At 33.7% G+C, this 18,457-nt stretch overlaps 1 protein-coding gene across 8 annotated transcripts in view; it reads left to right on the top strand.

Moving 5' to 3' along the window:
- The window catches only part of Iav (transient receptor potential cation channel subfamily V iav), a 37,931-nt gene that overhangs the window by 15,688 nt on the left and 3,786 nt on the right, over positions 1-18,457 (top strand). For 4 of the 8 annotated variants that reach the window (XR_014425240.1, XM_083036945.1, XM_083036944.1 and 1 more), the window contains 8 exons: positions 1,831-2,067; positions 4,349-4,500; positions 9,752-9,968; positions 10,787-10,948; positions 11,356-11,553; positions 12,054-12,163; positions 13,435-13,784; positions 13,949-14,200. Coding sequence is in view for 7 of the 8 variants with exons in the window: in XM_083036945.1 (XP_082893071.1) it covers positions 1,831-2,067; positions 4,349-4,500; positions 9,752-9,968; positions 10,787-10,948; positions 11,356-11,553; positions 12,054-12,163; positions 13,435-13,784; positions 13,949-14,200 (1,678 nt within the window). In the remaining variant the exon portion in view is untranslated. The remainder of the gene's footprint in view (positions 1-1,830; positions 2,068-4,348; positions 4,501-9,751; positions 9,969-10,786; positions 10,949-11,355; positions 11,554-12,053; positions 12,164-13,434; positions 13,785-13,948; positions 14,201-18,457) is intronic. The other 4 variants (XM_083036946.1, XM_083036947.1, XM_083036948.1 and 1 more) reach the window with 4 other exon arrangements.

The following is an 18,457-nucleotide window of genomic DNA, read 5'->3' as shown; positions in this document are numbered from 1 at the left end:
CGAACAAAATGTAGAACGTACATATTACTTTAAAAAAATTATGAGTTTACTTTAAATTTTATAATATATTAGAAAATTATCCATTGCCAAAGGAGCTATTGTTTTGTTAAGCAAGGTTGTAATGAGAGCTCTTATTAAATATTATATATAATTAAAGATAAACTGATTCTAAACTTGTCAAAGAATTGATCATTGATAAGAATGTTCTACATGTATATATCCATGTGCACTTGGAGATATTTTTGTGTTCACTGAGAGCCAATTTTAAATATCGCCAAGTCACATTGAAGAAATCTCTTTACGTGACCATTTTAAAGATGATCGGCTTACATCGCGATGCTTTTTCAAACATTTGTGTATTTTATGTCGACGACGCGAGTCGCCTGAATATATATCGCCTATATCGATAAATACCGATAAATGATGTTTCTTAAAAAAAATAACAGCTCGAGTCACGAGAGAGATTATCGGGTAATTTGTCATTTTAGTTTTTATCGAATATAAAATTCTTCTCTAAAACTTTGAAAAGGAGAAAATTCTCTCTTATTAAATCATTATTTTAAATAATTATGTAAACAACAATTCGGAAAAGAATTCTTAAAATATTTAGGAAACGTTAATTTTTGAAGAAGAATAATGCGGAAATGCAAGAAAGCGATGTTTATTAAAAATTGATAGAATAGCGATTAAATTTTCACGGGGCTTCGATGCAGTTGCGCGTCTATAATCGCATATCATCTAGTTGTTGATTTGCGCGATGTCGATTTCTCTCTCTCTCTCTCTCTCTCTTTCTCTTTCTCTCGTGACTTGGAACGATTAACGTCGATGAGCCGATCGGTCGAGTGACGTCGATGAGGCTTTCGGCGATGGTAGTATAATTGCGCCGGTTATTTCAAGTCACTCCGTCGCGGGCCAATGGTGGCTCAGTGATTTTGAAACGATGGCTATCGAAGTTATACGGGCAGACTGTGATTGCAATTACGATCGCATCACAAACGAGCTTTCGTACGTACGCTGAAGCCTCTAGCAGACGAGCTCGCGTATCGCGCATATTATAACTGCACCGCGTCCATAACGTGTCCCATTTATGGCACTAATCACGGCCACACTCGGACCGCACATAGACGCAATATGCAGTATTACTGTACCCGTCCGGGGCTATGATTTCCCTATTATCGGATCATAGCGGAGTCAATCCCAGGAGTACTTGGTTAGAGCGATTTTATCCGTTAAACGAAGCGCGTACAATCGCTCGCTTTACAAACAAGCAGCGCGATAACGCGGAATAAAGATAAAACGAAAGACGTTAAACATTGCATTTGTTAATTAGATTATCGTGCGATAATACAATTATATACATTTATGGAGCGATATAACGCGGGATATCCCAACAATGTCGCGTATAGCTCGAATCATGGAATTTTTTTTTGTCACGTTAAGAATTGACGTTTTATGGATAAACAGACGTGCGATATTAAATGTGTAAAGAAAAAAAATAATTTTTATCATATATTCCGAAAAATCTCATTGTCAGATATATCTTTTTGGATCACAAATTACCGCTCTCTCGATACTCGAAATTCGAGAATAGATACGATCCACAACCGATCCGAAGAGATATATATGCAAGAGATCAGAAATGCGTCATCTCGAATGTTCGTCTCGTATCCGGAGAGACCTTTTGAGCTTAGCCCCGGGACCGATGATATTTTCACGAATTCTCCCCGCGCCTCTATATTACCGCTCGTAAAACTTTGCTCTTATGTCCCGGCCAATCGATGCGGAAAGTTTCGTAGATGCATACGCCGACATCTATTCTCCGCTGAAAAGTTGCAGTTCCTGAAGCGATTGATTATCTTGGTGTTTCACCTGGCCTCGCTATCCTTAGCCGTGTACTTCAGGCCCGCGGACGTGGATGCTGTGCTGCTGCAGTGGCCCGAGGAGATAACGGACGTCGTCCGCACCGCGGCGGAGTGCATCACCGTGCTGGGCGTGCTCAATTACATCCTGGTGCAACTTGGCGGCGAGATGATCAACGTCGGACCGCTGTCGTTTCTGAAACAACTGGTAGGCATTGCACATTTTTCTTTTGCCGCGATGAGCTAGCCGTCAGGGATGTTTTACTATTTGAGTCCAGAAGATTCATAATTTAAAAAACGGATTGACACTATGGGATACTAACTCAACAATTTTCGTGTCACATTAAGTACAGAACAATTACAAGAAATATACACAGAGAGAATTTTCTCTTAGAATTTACCCTGAAAATCGTGGTAATCGTGGGACAATATGAGAGTTTCTCTGATTAATATTTATCACAATAAAAATAATAATATCCATCACAATAAAATATAAAATATGTTTGATTAATTTTACTATGCAGTTTATGACCATATTGTCTCACGATTACCATGATTTTTAGGGTAAATTCTAAGAGAAAATTCTCTCAGTGTACAAAAATCGAAACTAGAATTTGAGACTTTGAAATAAATTAACATTGTTAAAAAAAATGAGAGAAAGAAATTTTGTAGAGATCATCACTGTGCACAACTCAAAGCATTTGGTTTGATGGAATGATCTTCTTTACATAATCAGTCCTTTATAGAAGACAATTCGAAATGTTTAAATCAGTTAAAACGTCCCTGCTTTTCATCGCTGCATCATCTTTGCCGTTTCTCCCGATCGTGAAACGTCCCGTTGTTTCGCGATGGTTCGCAATACTCTGATACTCTCAACGGTGCAATTTCGATGCGCCAATGCCGGCTAAACGCGGCTGGTTGCGCAAATCCCGAGGCTAGTGAACTGTAACGGATCTATGAATGTACCGAGGTATATTCCGCGATGGAAGCTGTACATTCGTGCCACTAATCTTTCACGCGTTAATAAGCCCGATGAATAAGAAAAAGATAGGTTTGGGGAGATGATTACGGGAGCGTTACATATAACGGTATAGCGGCAGCGGTACCGATATTAACAACTGGCTTTTTCTTTTTTTTTTCTTTATTAGCCTTATTAACGCGATATGATATAATCAGAAACGTTATATATATATATGTATATTAAAAGAGTTTTCATTAAATTAAAAGACAAGTGAAAAGACAAGTTAATTCTCTTGTTTATTAGATTTGTGATAAATCCATATTAAATGTGTGATTACATTAAATGTGAAAAACGTTGGTAAATTTCTTATTTTGTAAAAATGCACGTGTATATTTTTACAAAAATACATACGTGTCTCTTAATTCCTAAATAGATTAATGTGCTATTATGAAGGATTTAATAATTTTATTATTTTGCACGATATCACATTACAATTGAATATATCGTAGAAAAATAAAATCTCAGGCTGAAGATTGATTACGTTAAAAGCATTTTCGATGGAGGCGATATTTCGATGTATGTCCTCACTATATAGTGAAAATGGATTTTTTCTGACAAATTATAAACGATACAGCTTCTAATTAAAATTCTTTTTCTTTTACACGATGGAAAATCTAACTTTAGCCTCTAAAATAAATTATAACTAAAATGATATATAAAATATATGCGATATAATTTATGCCGTGTATATTTCTTCTCGAGTCAAGGATTCTCGCGGAGATGGCGAAAATATGAAAAATATCGGCGTAGCAGCGTGCGTGCCTATCGGCTATCTATCCACATCTATCAATTAAGAGAGAATATATTGTACATATGTGTACATACCGTTGGTTATTGCTTATGCTGGATCGATAACATATACATACGCCGCTCCAATACAATAGGAATGACATTAAGCTATATCGTTGCATTATTAAACGCGAGTCCTAGTCTGCGCGTCCGGTTCGATTTTGTGTATGATTAATACCGGCGATGATTTAAAAACGTTAACCCGAGCCTTGTTGTATAATTTGTAATTTCCCCAATCTTTAAATGGGCAATAAATATTTTATCTGAATGCACGTGCAAAGTACATAAGCATAATGTTGTTTTTAAGTATTTAAAACAGTTACAATATACATATATACATTTATTTTATACTTTTTTTATATGTTAAGTTTATTTATTTATTTTATTCCTCTCCAAGTTTGAATTTTCTGATTGATATATGTAAAACTGAGCAAGCTTAAAAAACAGAGAGAGAATAGAGAATGTTTGTATAGACAAGTCAGATGAAATATGTTCATTTCCGTGCACATTGAGCAAATCGCGCGCTACGCATTGTCATCATCATCGTGATGATGCAGTCAAATCATAGGGAAGTATCGAAATTGCATGAAAATATCGATTCCTCTGCGGACGTTCCTGAAACGTTGCAAGAGTGCATGCGGTCGCACTAACGTTCCGCCTGCGCGCATTTGCATTTCAGAGCCACGAACCGGCCAAGTTGATATTCGTGATCAGCAATCTGCTCATTCTCGCGTGCATTCCATGTCGTATCGCCGGGAATCGGCACGCGGAGGATGCGATACTGGTGTTCGCCGTACCGGGCTCGTGGTTCCTTCTCATGTTTTTCGCCGGGTAAGTAATAATATACAAGAAACGCGCAAAAAAAAAAAAAAAAAAAGAAAGAAAAGAGAGGAGGGCAGCAGAGAGGTGTCACCGCAAAATTAAAGTGTTTGCAATTTACTGCGACCAGGTCACACGTTCGTTACATCGCTGCTACCGCGTTTGTTTTATGCATCATTTTAGCGTCTGACAACCGCCACGTGTAACGTCCAGCGATGTGTTTGTCAATTTACCGGACTGAATACCGAGTAGATTTTTTTTTTTTTTCTAACACACTACAAATGTACAATTTATAATGTACTTTGTGCTCGAGTATAATTTATAATACCTAATATATTTTGATCTCGGAAAATTTTACGCAATGTAAAAAAAATCGTGATTGGATATTTTTACATAATCCGTAAAAAGGGATACTGGATTAAATATAGTAGATTAGCGAGGGGGAAAAAACATAACAGAGTATCGAGGGCAGAGTTGAAAAAAAAACGTATATTTCTATTTTTAAAAAGGATGTATTTTCTCTCTCTCTCTCTCTCTCTCTCTCTCTCTCTCTATGCAGATTATTTTAACAAAATGTTTGGTATTATTAGCACGCATTAAATATATACGATAATCCGATTTGTGAAAATTTTCCATTTTTCGGGAAAAGTTTGTGCAATATTTAATGCCTGATAAAAAATTGGATTATTATGTTCTCATCATATTATAATTTATTATTATTTTCTCTTAAACACTAACACACATTGTGTGTCATTATAAATTCATTACATTTGACTACATATATCTATTTATTTTTACGTTTCATGTAAATATTTCTCCGCAAATCATCATAACTCGTTATAGAAAATGATTCTCCAGACGGAATTTTCCGTTACGAGGATGGAAGAGAACTTTTACAAGTCGTGAATTTGCTTCCTTCTGTTACTCGCCAAGAAATACGCCTCTCACAAACGTTTTCTTACTTAACGACACTTTGACGAATGTCGACGTACCTGTCGGACATGCTCCCGCGAAAAATGGGACAAATCGTTTATTGAGAGGCGAAGACGTGCATTCGCATTGTATGTTCCTAATACGTGATATCAAAGCTACGTGATCGACATTGAAAATGGCATGCTCGGATTGCAGCTGCTCCTTTCGACAAACTTCTCGGTTTGTTCCTCTGCAATCTGACTGCACACGTAAACATCACTGAGATGTGTCATATTTCGATAGATAACGAGAAGTATCAGATAAATGTCAATCGCTACTCATTGTTTCTACTTTTCTAAAAATTGCATAACGATCGTTTTTGCAGCGGTATTTATCTCTTATAATATTATCAAATTTTCGTATATCGAAGGATTTTTCATTTTAGATGCTTTTATATGAGTGAGAGCACGCTTTTAATCATTATTATTGGTAATCTTCCACTGTTTACTGTTTACTAATTATTATCACGACTTTATCGTAATATCTATATATAGAAATATATATAAATTTATATATCTCTCTATCATATTTATCTTCGATTCTCAGAATTGAAGCTTAAAGCAAGCGCGTGAAGTGATCAAGCAGAGAGCATTATGTTGATTCTTGTGCCCCCTTTCTGATGTCCTTCTATTCTTAAGATATAATGTGCTTGAGAGTGGCTATCAGGTATACAGAGAAGTTCACGGAACTTGTACAGAAGCAAAGAATGTATATTGAATTTAAACAGACGTAAAATGGAGGCCCGTCGTAAATGGTACATCGTAAAGCACTTAGGCCGTAACTTTAGAGGCGGTTGTAGCAGACTCCCGTTAAATTTTGTGCGAAATTAATCTAAGGCGTGACTGTGGCTTATTGCCAAGCGAACGACAGCCGTGATGGAGGACAAGAAACATCGTGGCACCGAGTGCGCGGGAGCCTTTGAGGAATTACTGCACATATACTTAAATGAAATGACGAGACCGGAGTCTAAAGAGGATTCTGATGAACAGTATTTACACGTCGCGAACATCTTACCGCGCTTTCAATAAATAAAATATGTTATGTATATTTTACTTTTTATATATGCGAAAACTTGATAATATATAGTCGGCTCTTTATCTCTTAAGTATTGCTATCAGACTTACGACCATGTTGAGAATTACACCATCAAAAATAAAATCAAATTAAAATTGCATTACTTTGAGAATCGTAATATTTAGATCAATAAATATTATGATTAAATATCTTACTTTTCTATTAAGTTACATTTTTTTATATATAAATAATATGTTATTCATATATTTATGTGACCCAAGATGTGCGATCTCTTTATAAATGTAAAAAGGAGATGCAATACAACACATTCTGAGAGTAATATTAGCTAATTTTAAATTAGCTAATTTTTGAAGTTTTTTCATAATTCGGATATTGATTATAGCGGCAATAATCGTGAATACCTAATTTTAATCCATCATCGCCAGACTGATACGGTGGCTCGTCTGGTATTAATCCGGTATAATTACCCGAGCCAGTTGCACGAGGGAGGAGAAAAAGAAAGAAAGAAAGTATACGACGCTCTTCTTTCTGAAACTTTGTTGAAAGTATAGCGAGGAAGACTTGCATAGCGGAAACTTGTTTGCCGAGCGGAAGTCGGCGTCCCTATTGATTTTCCCGGGACAACGTATACACGATACCCGGAACACAACGACGTTATATCCCTCATCCAAGTTGCATCGCTTATACTGCTCTCGCTATAAACTCCGGACGAGTTATATATATATATATATATATATATATATATATATATATATATGTACATATATACCGGGGGTCCCACAGTGTCTTTTCTGTCGCGGCTGTACCCTCCCTTGAACTTACTCCGTGAAAAAGACCGGAGATTTATGGGCGTCGGTAACCCTTGACAAGATAAGGTCACCCATCGATTAGCGGAAGAGGGTAGAACCGACCGACGACGTCGTCGTCGTCGGGAGTTAATGGAGACTCGATCGATGCTCCCTTTTCCGCAGTTATTCGTCGATCACACTGTTGGTTGAATCGTTCGTACATTCGTTCGTCCGTTCATTTTCGCGAAGCCCCACGCGAGTCTCTTCAATCTTAATCCCGGTCGAATGACGAATCTGAAAAATTTGTCGGTCCCGTCGACGGGCGCGGATACGGCGCCGGGATTAAAAAGCTTTTGTTTTCCGTTGCCGGTTCTCCCGTGTCGATGGTGACGGCATCGATTTTAATCGCTCGTCCTACGATTCCGATCCGTAGTTCCGGCTCGCGTCCCCATTGTACTCGCATATGATACGTCGGATGCCGCGAATTTCGGATTAGGTGTCGTTTTGATTTTACCGATGCGTATTTTGATTTTGTTTACTGTTATAGCTGTAATTGTACCTACGCAAATGCGCAGTTCTCAAAACGTAAAAAAAAAATGACAGGCGGAAAAGTGTAAAGGGGAGAGATATTTAATATAAAATTTGGCAAAAAAAGAAAAATAATTTATGTTCTTTTTTAGGCAAAATTAAAATATTGTGAATTATATTTTTTATATACCTATATAATTTTAAAATTATAATTAATAATTATTAAAAAATTATGTATAATTACTAATAATTATTAATTATAAATAGGGTGTGAAATTTTGTTAATATCGGACGATATTGATTACGTTGAAGTAAATTTCTCCATATAAATTGCTTCAATGTCGACGAGGTATAATACGTTAATACTTTATTCGAAGTCTGCTTTATATTAGTAGTCGCGATTCCAACTTTGCGATAACGAAAGTGTCGTAACTTACTTACGCTGGAGTATTATAAAGTTAACGCAATCAGTAATACGCTAACTTAAAATGAAATTTCCTCTCACTGTGAGCATAGCGTTATTGATAAAAAAAAAAAAAAAAAAAAAGAAATTTTAAATGCTCTACATATTACGTAATGAATTTTCTCTTTTTCAATTTAGCCATGTCATTTTCATAACGTCGTTATCGAAATTCATTTATGCACGTCTAGGATATGGGAATAATTTTAATTATTCGCGCGTTATAATATAAAGATATTTTAACACAGCTTTTAATAGTTAAAAGTCATAAATTAGAGTGATTATAAAATTAATTTTTTTCAATATATATGGAGGGGAATGTGAGTGTGTGGTTAATTAAAAATTTTGTGGAAATAAGAAAAATATTTACGTAAATATTATCGATTGTTTTAAGCTAATCAATAATATATTTAACTTTCTCTGCTAGGTAGAGTTATTAGCATTTAATTATTTTACTGCGTTATAAATTTGAGCTGCGTGTAAGAAGAGTGGTTTACATATGCACGCCGAATAGCTGCACAGGCACTTTTCGTGCCTGACCTATTCGTGTTATCGGACCGGATACTACTGGAAGCGCGATAACATGCGATACACTGAACTCCGATATCAAGTGTTCAAAGCCATGCACTTTTTAACTTGTTAACCGAACATTTTGTTATCAAAAGTCATTTCTATAAGTGTAGTTTAATTCTGGCGAATGCACAAATAATATTAATAGATAGACACCATTTTTCACAAGAAATGAAATAAAATTGGATAAGTTATTATTATTTCCATATAAGATTATGAAGGAATCGAGCTCGATAACAACCTTGAAAAATACTGTATATTAATCGGAATTAAATGTATTATTAATTACGCATGCATCGCAAAGAAGATACACATCAATTTGTTTGCTACAGTATGACAGTATTTCAATTTGACTTTGACAATTGGCGCGTGTGCGAATTAAAAAGCACATTTTTGCCGGATTAGAGAGATATAATTATAATGTATTCGGAACACATATGTATATGCATCATATCGGCAAATGTTTTACGACGGATTTTGTATGCATAATATTATGCGTATTTGTGTCATGGGAGTGAAATCAATATCGATGACGTTAATAGATTGATTTACTCCGGACTTTGATGTGTCAATCCTACTGAATGAAACGCGACATCTCATTCACGTAATAATGATAATTTTGTTACTTACCGCTAATATATGGATTACAATCAATTAAATGCAAGATAAATTAAAATATATATATATATATATATATGTGGATTGCGAAATAAAACTCCAAATTTTTTTTCGTCACACTTGATCATCTTCTTGAACATCAACTTCTTATTACAGTACAGAGAAGAGCTTTTGTGTGTATGCATTATATATTTTTATAATTTTTTAAAGATTTATATTTTTATTTATTCTATTTTTTTATTTATTCTATATGTATCATTTGTGATATATTTCTCTTTTTTTTTTTCTCCAGAGCAATTCGATTGACCGGTCCATTTGTCACAATGGTATACAGCATGATAACCGGTGATATGCTGACCTTCGGTATAATCTATACAATCATGCTCTTCGGATTCTCGCAGTCGTTTTACTTTCTCTACAAAGGATTTCCAGGCGTGAAATCATCTCTCTATCATTCTTATCCTTCGACCTGGATGGCGTTATTTCAGATAACCCTCGGCGATTATAACGTAACGTAATAATATTATAAGCTTTTCCATAGATTACCGTTTTATTGACATGTCACTTTTTACTACGAACCCTTATCTTGCACGCGTGCATGCACATGTGTACACCCTCTCGTTCCTTTTTCCTCTTAGCTTGTGTAGTCTGGTATGCAATATAATATTTGCTTAATGTGTCTATATTTTTGCAAAAGTAAGATATTTTTTTGGTCCGTTCCTCGCGTTGAAGATGAATTTATTCATCATCTAATTCGCTTTTGCGTCTCAAATAAATTTCAGATTTTAAAGCATTACGTAACGTTAATTTAATTGTTGTACATCGGAATCGCGATTAAATGTCACGCGTACGCGTTTATATCATTCGAAATATTTTTCCAGTCAATGGCGTGTCAGGCCATGCCGCCATGAATCTTGAATTTCAATCACGGACAAAACACACTACAATATGGTTTCCTGACGAAATTAAAGATTTAGCACGCCGGTCGCGCGCGTCCGCACAAATGGACAACGCACATGTAAAATACCATCTGTCCGGTAAAAATCATTGCTCGGTTTGCAGTTCGTATAACGATTAACTCGTTACACTGAATTAAAAAGAGGGTGATACAGAGAAAGGGAAGGGAGATCGGAGAGGTATGAAGTATGGAAAATACGAGTTTCCGTTTGAAAATTCTACCACGGCGAACACGCAACATTGAGCACTGTATAGCCGCTTTTTATCAGCATATAGTATATCTATAAATGTATCACAAAATATTTACGTGCAAAGATTCACCGGCATTATATTTATCCCATTACACTTACATTGTTCGCATGTATTGCAGTACGCGGATTTGAATAACACGATCTATTCTAACTTGAGCAAGACTGTCTTCGCGATTTTTATGGTGCTCGTACCCATACTGCTGCTCAACATGTTGATTGCCATGATGGGCAATACATATGCGCACGTTATCGAGCAAAGCGAAAAGGAATTTGTCAAGCAGGTTTGTATTAAAATAATTCACAATTTAATTTAGCATTTATGAAAAATATTTGTTGTGTTTCCGAATTCTTTTTCTAGATGAATAGTTTTAATAGTTTAAAATAATTGAATAGTTTTAAAATAATTTTTCAATATGATGCAAATTTGCGAAATGCCCTGTAAAAACAAATTGTTGATACTAAATATCAAATTCGAAAAAAACACGCAGTCTAAATGGAAAATTGAAATACTCGAATTTTATATATTGTTCGCTACTATGCACAAAAATTGTGTTTAATATTAAACGTAATCCATTTAGATATGACACGATAAATATATGATACGATAAATATACACATAGATCACATAAAAAAATCTTGTATTCGCTTGTTCAACTATATAAATATAAAAAGTTTATTTTACATTAAGTGGGCAAAAATCGTGGTGTCTTTGGAACGCGCCGTATCTCAAAAAGACGCTCATAATTATCTGCAAGAATACAGTATCAAGCTAGGACCTGGCGACGATCCGAATAATCCCGCGTCGGAGCAGAGAGGCGTGCTCGTTATTAAAAGCAAGTCAAAAACCAAAGCGAAGCAGCGTAAGGGTGCCGTAGCTAATTGGAAGGTGATTTATTTACTTATATTTATTTTTCTTTTTTTTTTCCTGCATATGCACGCTGGCGATGCGTATACAGGATTTATTCCACACCGGTGCATCAAGCGTCAGAATTTATTTATCGGCGTTCCATTCAACTGATATGGGTTCTGGTATCGAATCTCGTAAAATGCACGCATCAAATTTTGCTACGATGTAATAAATTTCGTCACAATAGAATAACTACGCGAAATATTTACCCCAAAATAAATTAAAATTTAATGCTTTTAATAATTCATCAGATCGCATGTCTTCTCTATTAATATGTAGAAGACTTGATGCGATTTAAATATCACTAATGTTATTTAAAAAAATTAAACATTCGTTTATATAATAGCGCTATTAAAATTATTTTTCATCTGTTTATTTCTGTTTAAAACCTGGTTAAAACCAACGTGAATGATCTGCATTGCGATGCACAACGGTCGTTTTAATTTTATCTCTTTGCTTCATGTATCGTACTTTTGCAGCGAGTCGGAAAAGTTACGATAAATGAGCTGAGAAAACGAGGTATGACTGGCGAGGAACTTCGACATATAATGTGGGGCCGCGCGTCCTTTTCTACTCCTGTGCGAGTCAGGTAATGATACTTTCATTGCATCTCATCATATCTTATTTCTCTCTCCAGAGTTATCTGTATTATCATTTTATTTGAAAATATTCACGTTGTTTTATTATTTCGTTTCTTATATATAAATCTCAATTTTACTAAAATTATTAATTATAAATTATAACGTATGTACATATTTATTATTGTATAATTATAGTTATAAATATTATAATATATTATTTATAATATAATAATTAATAATAATTATAATTTATGATTAATTATAATAATATTGATTATATTTATTTGTATCATTTTGTGTCATTATTGTAAAATAGAAATTTAAAATATATTTTTATTCTCGACTCTTCAATTTTTCTTTTATTACAATATATTTGTTACTTTTTTTTATAATATATATTTATTTATTTAATTATTGTAAATCCATGTATACGACAAGAATGAGCAAATCTGTTTCAATTACTGACTGACATTGTGTCTGGACCGTTCGTAACACGCAGAGCGCATAGATTTATGATCATCCTTGCGCCGGAGTGAGTCACTCTGTCAGAGAGACGGTGCATTCGGGCGATACTTTTTATCACCTCGTAATTTCGTCGAGCCTGTCATATGCAACACCGGACATAGCTAACGCCGCCGGCGTTTAGAAACATCGGAGTCCTTCGTGGCTTTATGCTTCTACGAACGCGTAACAACGCGGCGCGAACGTGACCGTATCTCGATACTATTAAATATTTATGAAGCTCGACGCGCGCGATACGTTACATAATACTTATGTAGCAGGATGTAAGGTGAATAGATCATGTATCTATTCAATAGCCAAGAATCAGTTTCCTTGAAACATCGATCACTTAATATTCCGTAAACATATCTTACAGCTGACAAATTAAATGCGACTTTGATTATTCAATTTTATTATTTAATTAATTATGCATGCGTCAATAAAATTGGATTATGTTTTACAAATTATATACATATATGACATGTTAATATTATAACACATAATATTATAATTTATAATATTAACTGATAAATCTTCTTATTAATTATTTGCTCTTAAAAGAGGAAAGTATATTATTTATTATATTTATTACATATACATATATATTATTTTAAAATAAATATTATAATGAGTAATGTCTATTACAATAATTTTTTTGTATATACAAATATAAATTTGTCTTGAATAGAGTATATTACGTGACAATTGATTTTCATGATATATATCAATCCGTTCATGCAACATTGTGGCCCGCGTAATAATTTCACGTGTATTATAGTCCCCCCAATGCTGGCCAACCGCAAGTGTCGGCAGTTACTGCAGGTTTTGGTGATGCACTAACCTCAGCTTTGGACGTAATGGCCTTTGCACATGACTTTGACTTATCCACGGCGACCGAAGGCATACCCACCAATATCGACGCGAAACAGACAAAGATGACACAACCGAAAGCCATTCCCAACGATCATCAGATGAAAACGACCCAGAATAATCCGGAAACGGTGATGAGTCAACCACATAAACAGCCCCTTGGGGAGCAAACTAAATTATCAGGGTTTACGGATTTGATCGATAAATCTGTTGATCCCGTAAGGGATGTGGAAGCGATGAATTTAAAAAATACGAATCGTAAGTATAGATAAAACATAACTTTTTATTGATTTTCTTCTGTAAATAATATTCTGATAATAAGAATAAATTATATAAGTATATTTAAAGTCCGCAAAATTTTATTCTGTGTGTGCGCGCGTGTAAAGGAATTAAATAATAAATATTAAATATTATATATGTAGAAACGAAAGCACTTGAAGCAGCGATTGGAGATCCATTTTTGGAACTCGCAATCGCTTCCGAGGCTACAACAGATTACGAAATCCTACTGCAAATAGCAAAGTCTGCTCTAGCCGCTAGCGAAGCTTCGATGAAAACTACGATCGATTCACAAATTCTGGCACAGTTTGCAATGATTGCTCCGCCATTGACCACTGAGAAAGCCATTGTTAAGAAGCAGTACTTGATGGAGTCCAGCGACAACGATCTCGGTGGTAAGTAAAACAAACTTACAAACTTACTTACTTTATTAAAATATAAAAATGGCTTATAATTCACTTACAATTTTCAGTTTATTAGATACTTATTATTGTGGTTTTAAGCAATTTATATTTTAAATATTTGTAAGTGCTATCTTGTGTCTAAAAATTGTCTACAATAACTTACTAATATAATAATTTTATAATAATTATTTTATGTGAAGTTTTATGCTAATATTATAAGTCTCACATCGTTGAAGTTTGAAACATCTTTAGCGCGAAAATTTTAAATTTGCTATTATGAAGTAAAAATGACTACATATACATGAAAAACGATAAAATTACAATAAAAATTATAAATATATATATATAGGATATATTCTAAACGGAACTCCGAGGCTTGGCAAATTATTGTTTCTTTATCTAGGACATAGTAAAGAGTGCCATGTATATATATATATACTTGCCCTTTTTAACATAAAATGCAGGAAGGACCGTCAGGAACTTTTAACTATGTATTATATGCACATACGAGCGAGAATTTTCGATAATTTTATATGCTTGTGGCATATTTTTTATCGTCTTTTTAAAAAGTTATTTTGTTGAAAATGTTAATATTTACCTCTTTTTAATATTTTTTTAATATAACAAATAAATATTTTAAATATATATTTTAAAATAAGATCTGAAATATTTTATACGCAATTTTATATTATATATTATACAATGCTATAAAATATAAAATAAATTATTATCTCGGCAATAAACAAGTAATTAATTTCAATTTTTGAGTAACAAATGATAAATTAGATATATTATGAGTTTAATAAAATAAATTATATATATAAATTGGTCACATATCACACATCCTACGATTATTTCGACTGAGATATACTTCTCTAGATCTTCTTCTCCTCTCTTGCTTATTCTTTGCTGCTCCTTCATGACACTTACAATCACTCGCGAAAATACTATTAATTATGATCGCATCCGCACTAATGAGCACAAGACGACGATTGCGCGGCACTTTATACAATACTTTTCTGACTGATTAATCGCATCGCGCATTTTATTTATTATTATATCACGACGAAGAAACTATGTGAAAATTATTTTTTCAAGAAGTTACGATTTACAAAGCTTGGTACTGAAAAATTGCGTGATTAAATTGGCACACTGCAATAATTTTATTAAAATACAATAATATACATTGTTGTTTTAAAACGATTATTATCCTGTATCAAAATATAAATGTAAAGGAATGTATAAATTAAAATTAAAGATAAATATCCGTACGCAACATCTATAAAAATGTTCTTGTTTTTCTAACTCGCGCGATGAATTTTGATTGAATAAAGTACCTATACGTTTTAACATTAATGTAACGCCGAAGTTTTGCAATTGACCAATTTTATTTACGTTTATTTACTTTATATTTCATCACGTATATAAATTAAATACCGTTCGATTCATTCAATACATTCTATAATCAAAATATTTTGTTAATGATTGATTTGTTAATAAATAATGAATTTTGACGTAATAATAGCAACATTATCTCAATATACATGATATTATGCGAGTTGGGTTAATTTATTGCGCGAGTGTAACAAGGATATCACAGCATGTATTTGCTGGCTTTCGCTTCTCACATATGTTATTATTCGGGCAGCGAAACTCAAGCGGGAAGGTAGCGGCACAAGTTGCTTCGTATTTCATCTATATGTTCTAAGATTTTGCCGCATGATTATTCCTCTATTTTGCAAAATACATTCGAGAATTTAATAGTACCTTATGTGGCAAGTGCGGAAAACAACGAATTACGTCGCGCGTGAAGTTGTCGCATGAGCCGAAGGCTTATGGTGCATTCGCACGAGTACGAGTATGAATGCATCATAAGCTGAGGCGAATTCGTTGTCTTCCGCACATTCCACATACAATATTTTTTGTAATGCCTGTCGCGAAAGTTCGATTTGAGATTAAATAATTAATTGAAATTAAATTCAAATAAGAAAGAGTATTATATAGTGTTATATTTATTTATCGCCAAAATGAAATGTGAGATTTGAACAATTTTCGGTAATAGATTCCCCGTGGCAGATTCAGCTGCTTGTACGAGTTCCAGCGGCGTGGACGGTCTTGAACACTCGTTTTTATCCATTTTATCCTTCTTGAATGATGAAGGTAACGAATTGACGTTTTTGTCTAGCGTGAATTTCGTTACGTTCAAGTTTGTTATGTCAGTCGAGAAATGGTAAAAGAAAAAACTATCAACCGTTAAAAAAGAAGATTTTTTACACACTAGTGCGGTAAAGTAACCCATAAGTGACGATGTAGTAAGGCATCGTTGAGAAATAAGCCACTTTCCGCACGCTAAACAGCAATCGAAAATCGTACTTTCGCGGCAGGCATTACAAAAAATATATTTAAAGAAACAATTAGCGTCCAAAAATTTCGTAGTCGAACAATTTGTAATTTCTATTCTCTCTTACTTCAGTACCTGCTTGAAATAAATATATTGCATGGAATGAACAATTTATAACTTAATTTATAATTTATTATTAATAATTATAATTAATAATTTATTATTTAATTATTATTTATTATTTAATTTATTATTTGTGAAATTAAATGAGATTAATTACGAGAGATGCTCGTGTATCATCGTTTACCCTTCAAAATACAATGAAACACCGTGATGTCAAATACGATCCTATCGTATATAATACGTATAATACGTTGCCTATTTAGATAACAATTAGAGATTAACAGCTCTTCGCAATTAATTAATTCTCGCGATTGACAACTCATAAGCGTACCTAATACAGTTATTTATCTCTCTCAAAGCATGTTTGTATTCCTCGCAATATATTATCAGCTTGAAAGTAGATATGAAAGGGACGGAAATTATAAATTATGTAATTTAATTACAAAATTTACTGTGTGTGGTTTTGTAATAATGATTATTTTTTAAATGTACATCGAATTTTTTTATTTACATATACACTTTAATAATTATTTTCGGATTATGTGAACGCATTCAATAATACACAAATTGTAAGATTGAGTGAAGCAAATTAACGAGTTATTATCAATAACCGTCTATTAATAATTAATTTGAAATTTGAGGAATAGTATATTTCGTTTATGAACACAATTTCGTGACGACGAATATTGTTTGCTACACGGTATTTGGCCTTCGTCTCTCACGGCATATAGCGCGCCATTGCTTACATTCCGCGCGACCTTGTTATCATTTGGACGGCGAGGCTCCAGCAAGGTAGAGTTGCTTCGCATTTCGTTACATTATTCCTCTATTTTCTAACGATCCCCCGTTTTAATTAGTTATTAAATCAACTCTTGTAATATCATACTAGTATCGGGATGAGCAGCTCATTGTTATCAAAATTCACCGCAGTCATTAACGAAATGTTCCGAGGAAAAAATGTATTGACTCCGAATCGAGTTTAATTAATACGTGATATTAATACATAGGTACATAGTATTTTTAACTGATTTATAATTTATCAATTGTGTAGCAAAGGTTTGTATACATCGATAATTTGTTAAAACGCAGATAAAACGTAGATAATTTATTTTATCGAAATCTATCACGCGAGTAGTTGACAAAGTGAGAATATATGTTTGTTTTGCATTCTCGAACATTTATTTTTAATTCATAAACTCGTATATTGCATTTATATGTATATGTTTTAATACAAGACAGTATTTGTTTTAATTTTAAAACGACTACTATATTGTAGTTTTAAAACGAGAGCTTATACTATTTGTTAACAATAAACGTTACAAGCAGCATGTTAATCTAACTACGCGAATTTCGAGTGCTGAGCACAGATCGTAGTTTTCGTTTGCGTTGTTTGTTCTCCTGCTGCAATATAATAAATAAAATACGCGTCGCATGCAATTAACGTGTCGGGAGTGCCGTACAAAGTGCTGTGCGATCTGCGTCGTGTTTTGTGAGCAAAATCGTAATTAAAAGTGTTTTCGCGAGTGAGTGCCATAAACAAATGGCAAAAAAGCAGCAAGAGAAGAGGACGAGGCCCAGAAAGGCATCGGACAAGGGTAATCATGAGGTAAGCATATAATTTATTTAATATATTATATTTAATGCATTATAGCCTCCTTATAAAATTAATTAAGTTTGTTCATCTTTGAAATAATGATCCATTTGGCGCTATTATGTCATATAATGCATATAAAATATTTAAAAATTTTATTTTAAAATATATTATAAATATCTATAATATAATT

This window comes from Prenolepis imparis, unplaced genomic scaffold, assembly GCF_030444845.1.
Source record: "Prenolepis imparis isolate NDT839.2.m4 unplaced genomic scaffold, iyPreImpa1.0 SCAF_4, whole genome shotgun sequence".
NCBI classification, from domain to species: Eukaryota; Metazoa; Arthropoda; class Insecta; order Hymenoptera; family Formicidae; genus Prenolepis; species Prenolepis imparis.
Note: the sequence above shows the minus strand (reverse complement) of the source record. Positions and strands in the feature narration are given on the sequence as shown.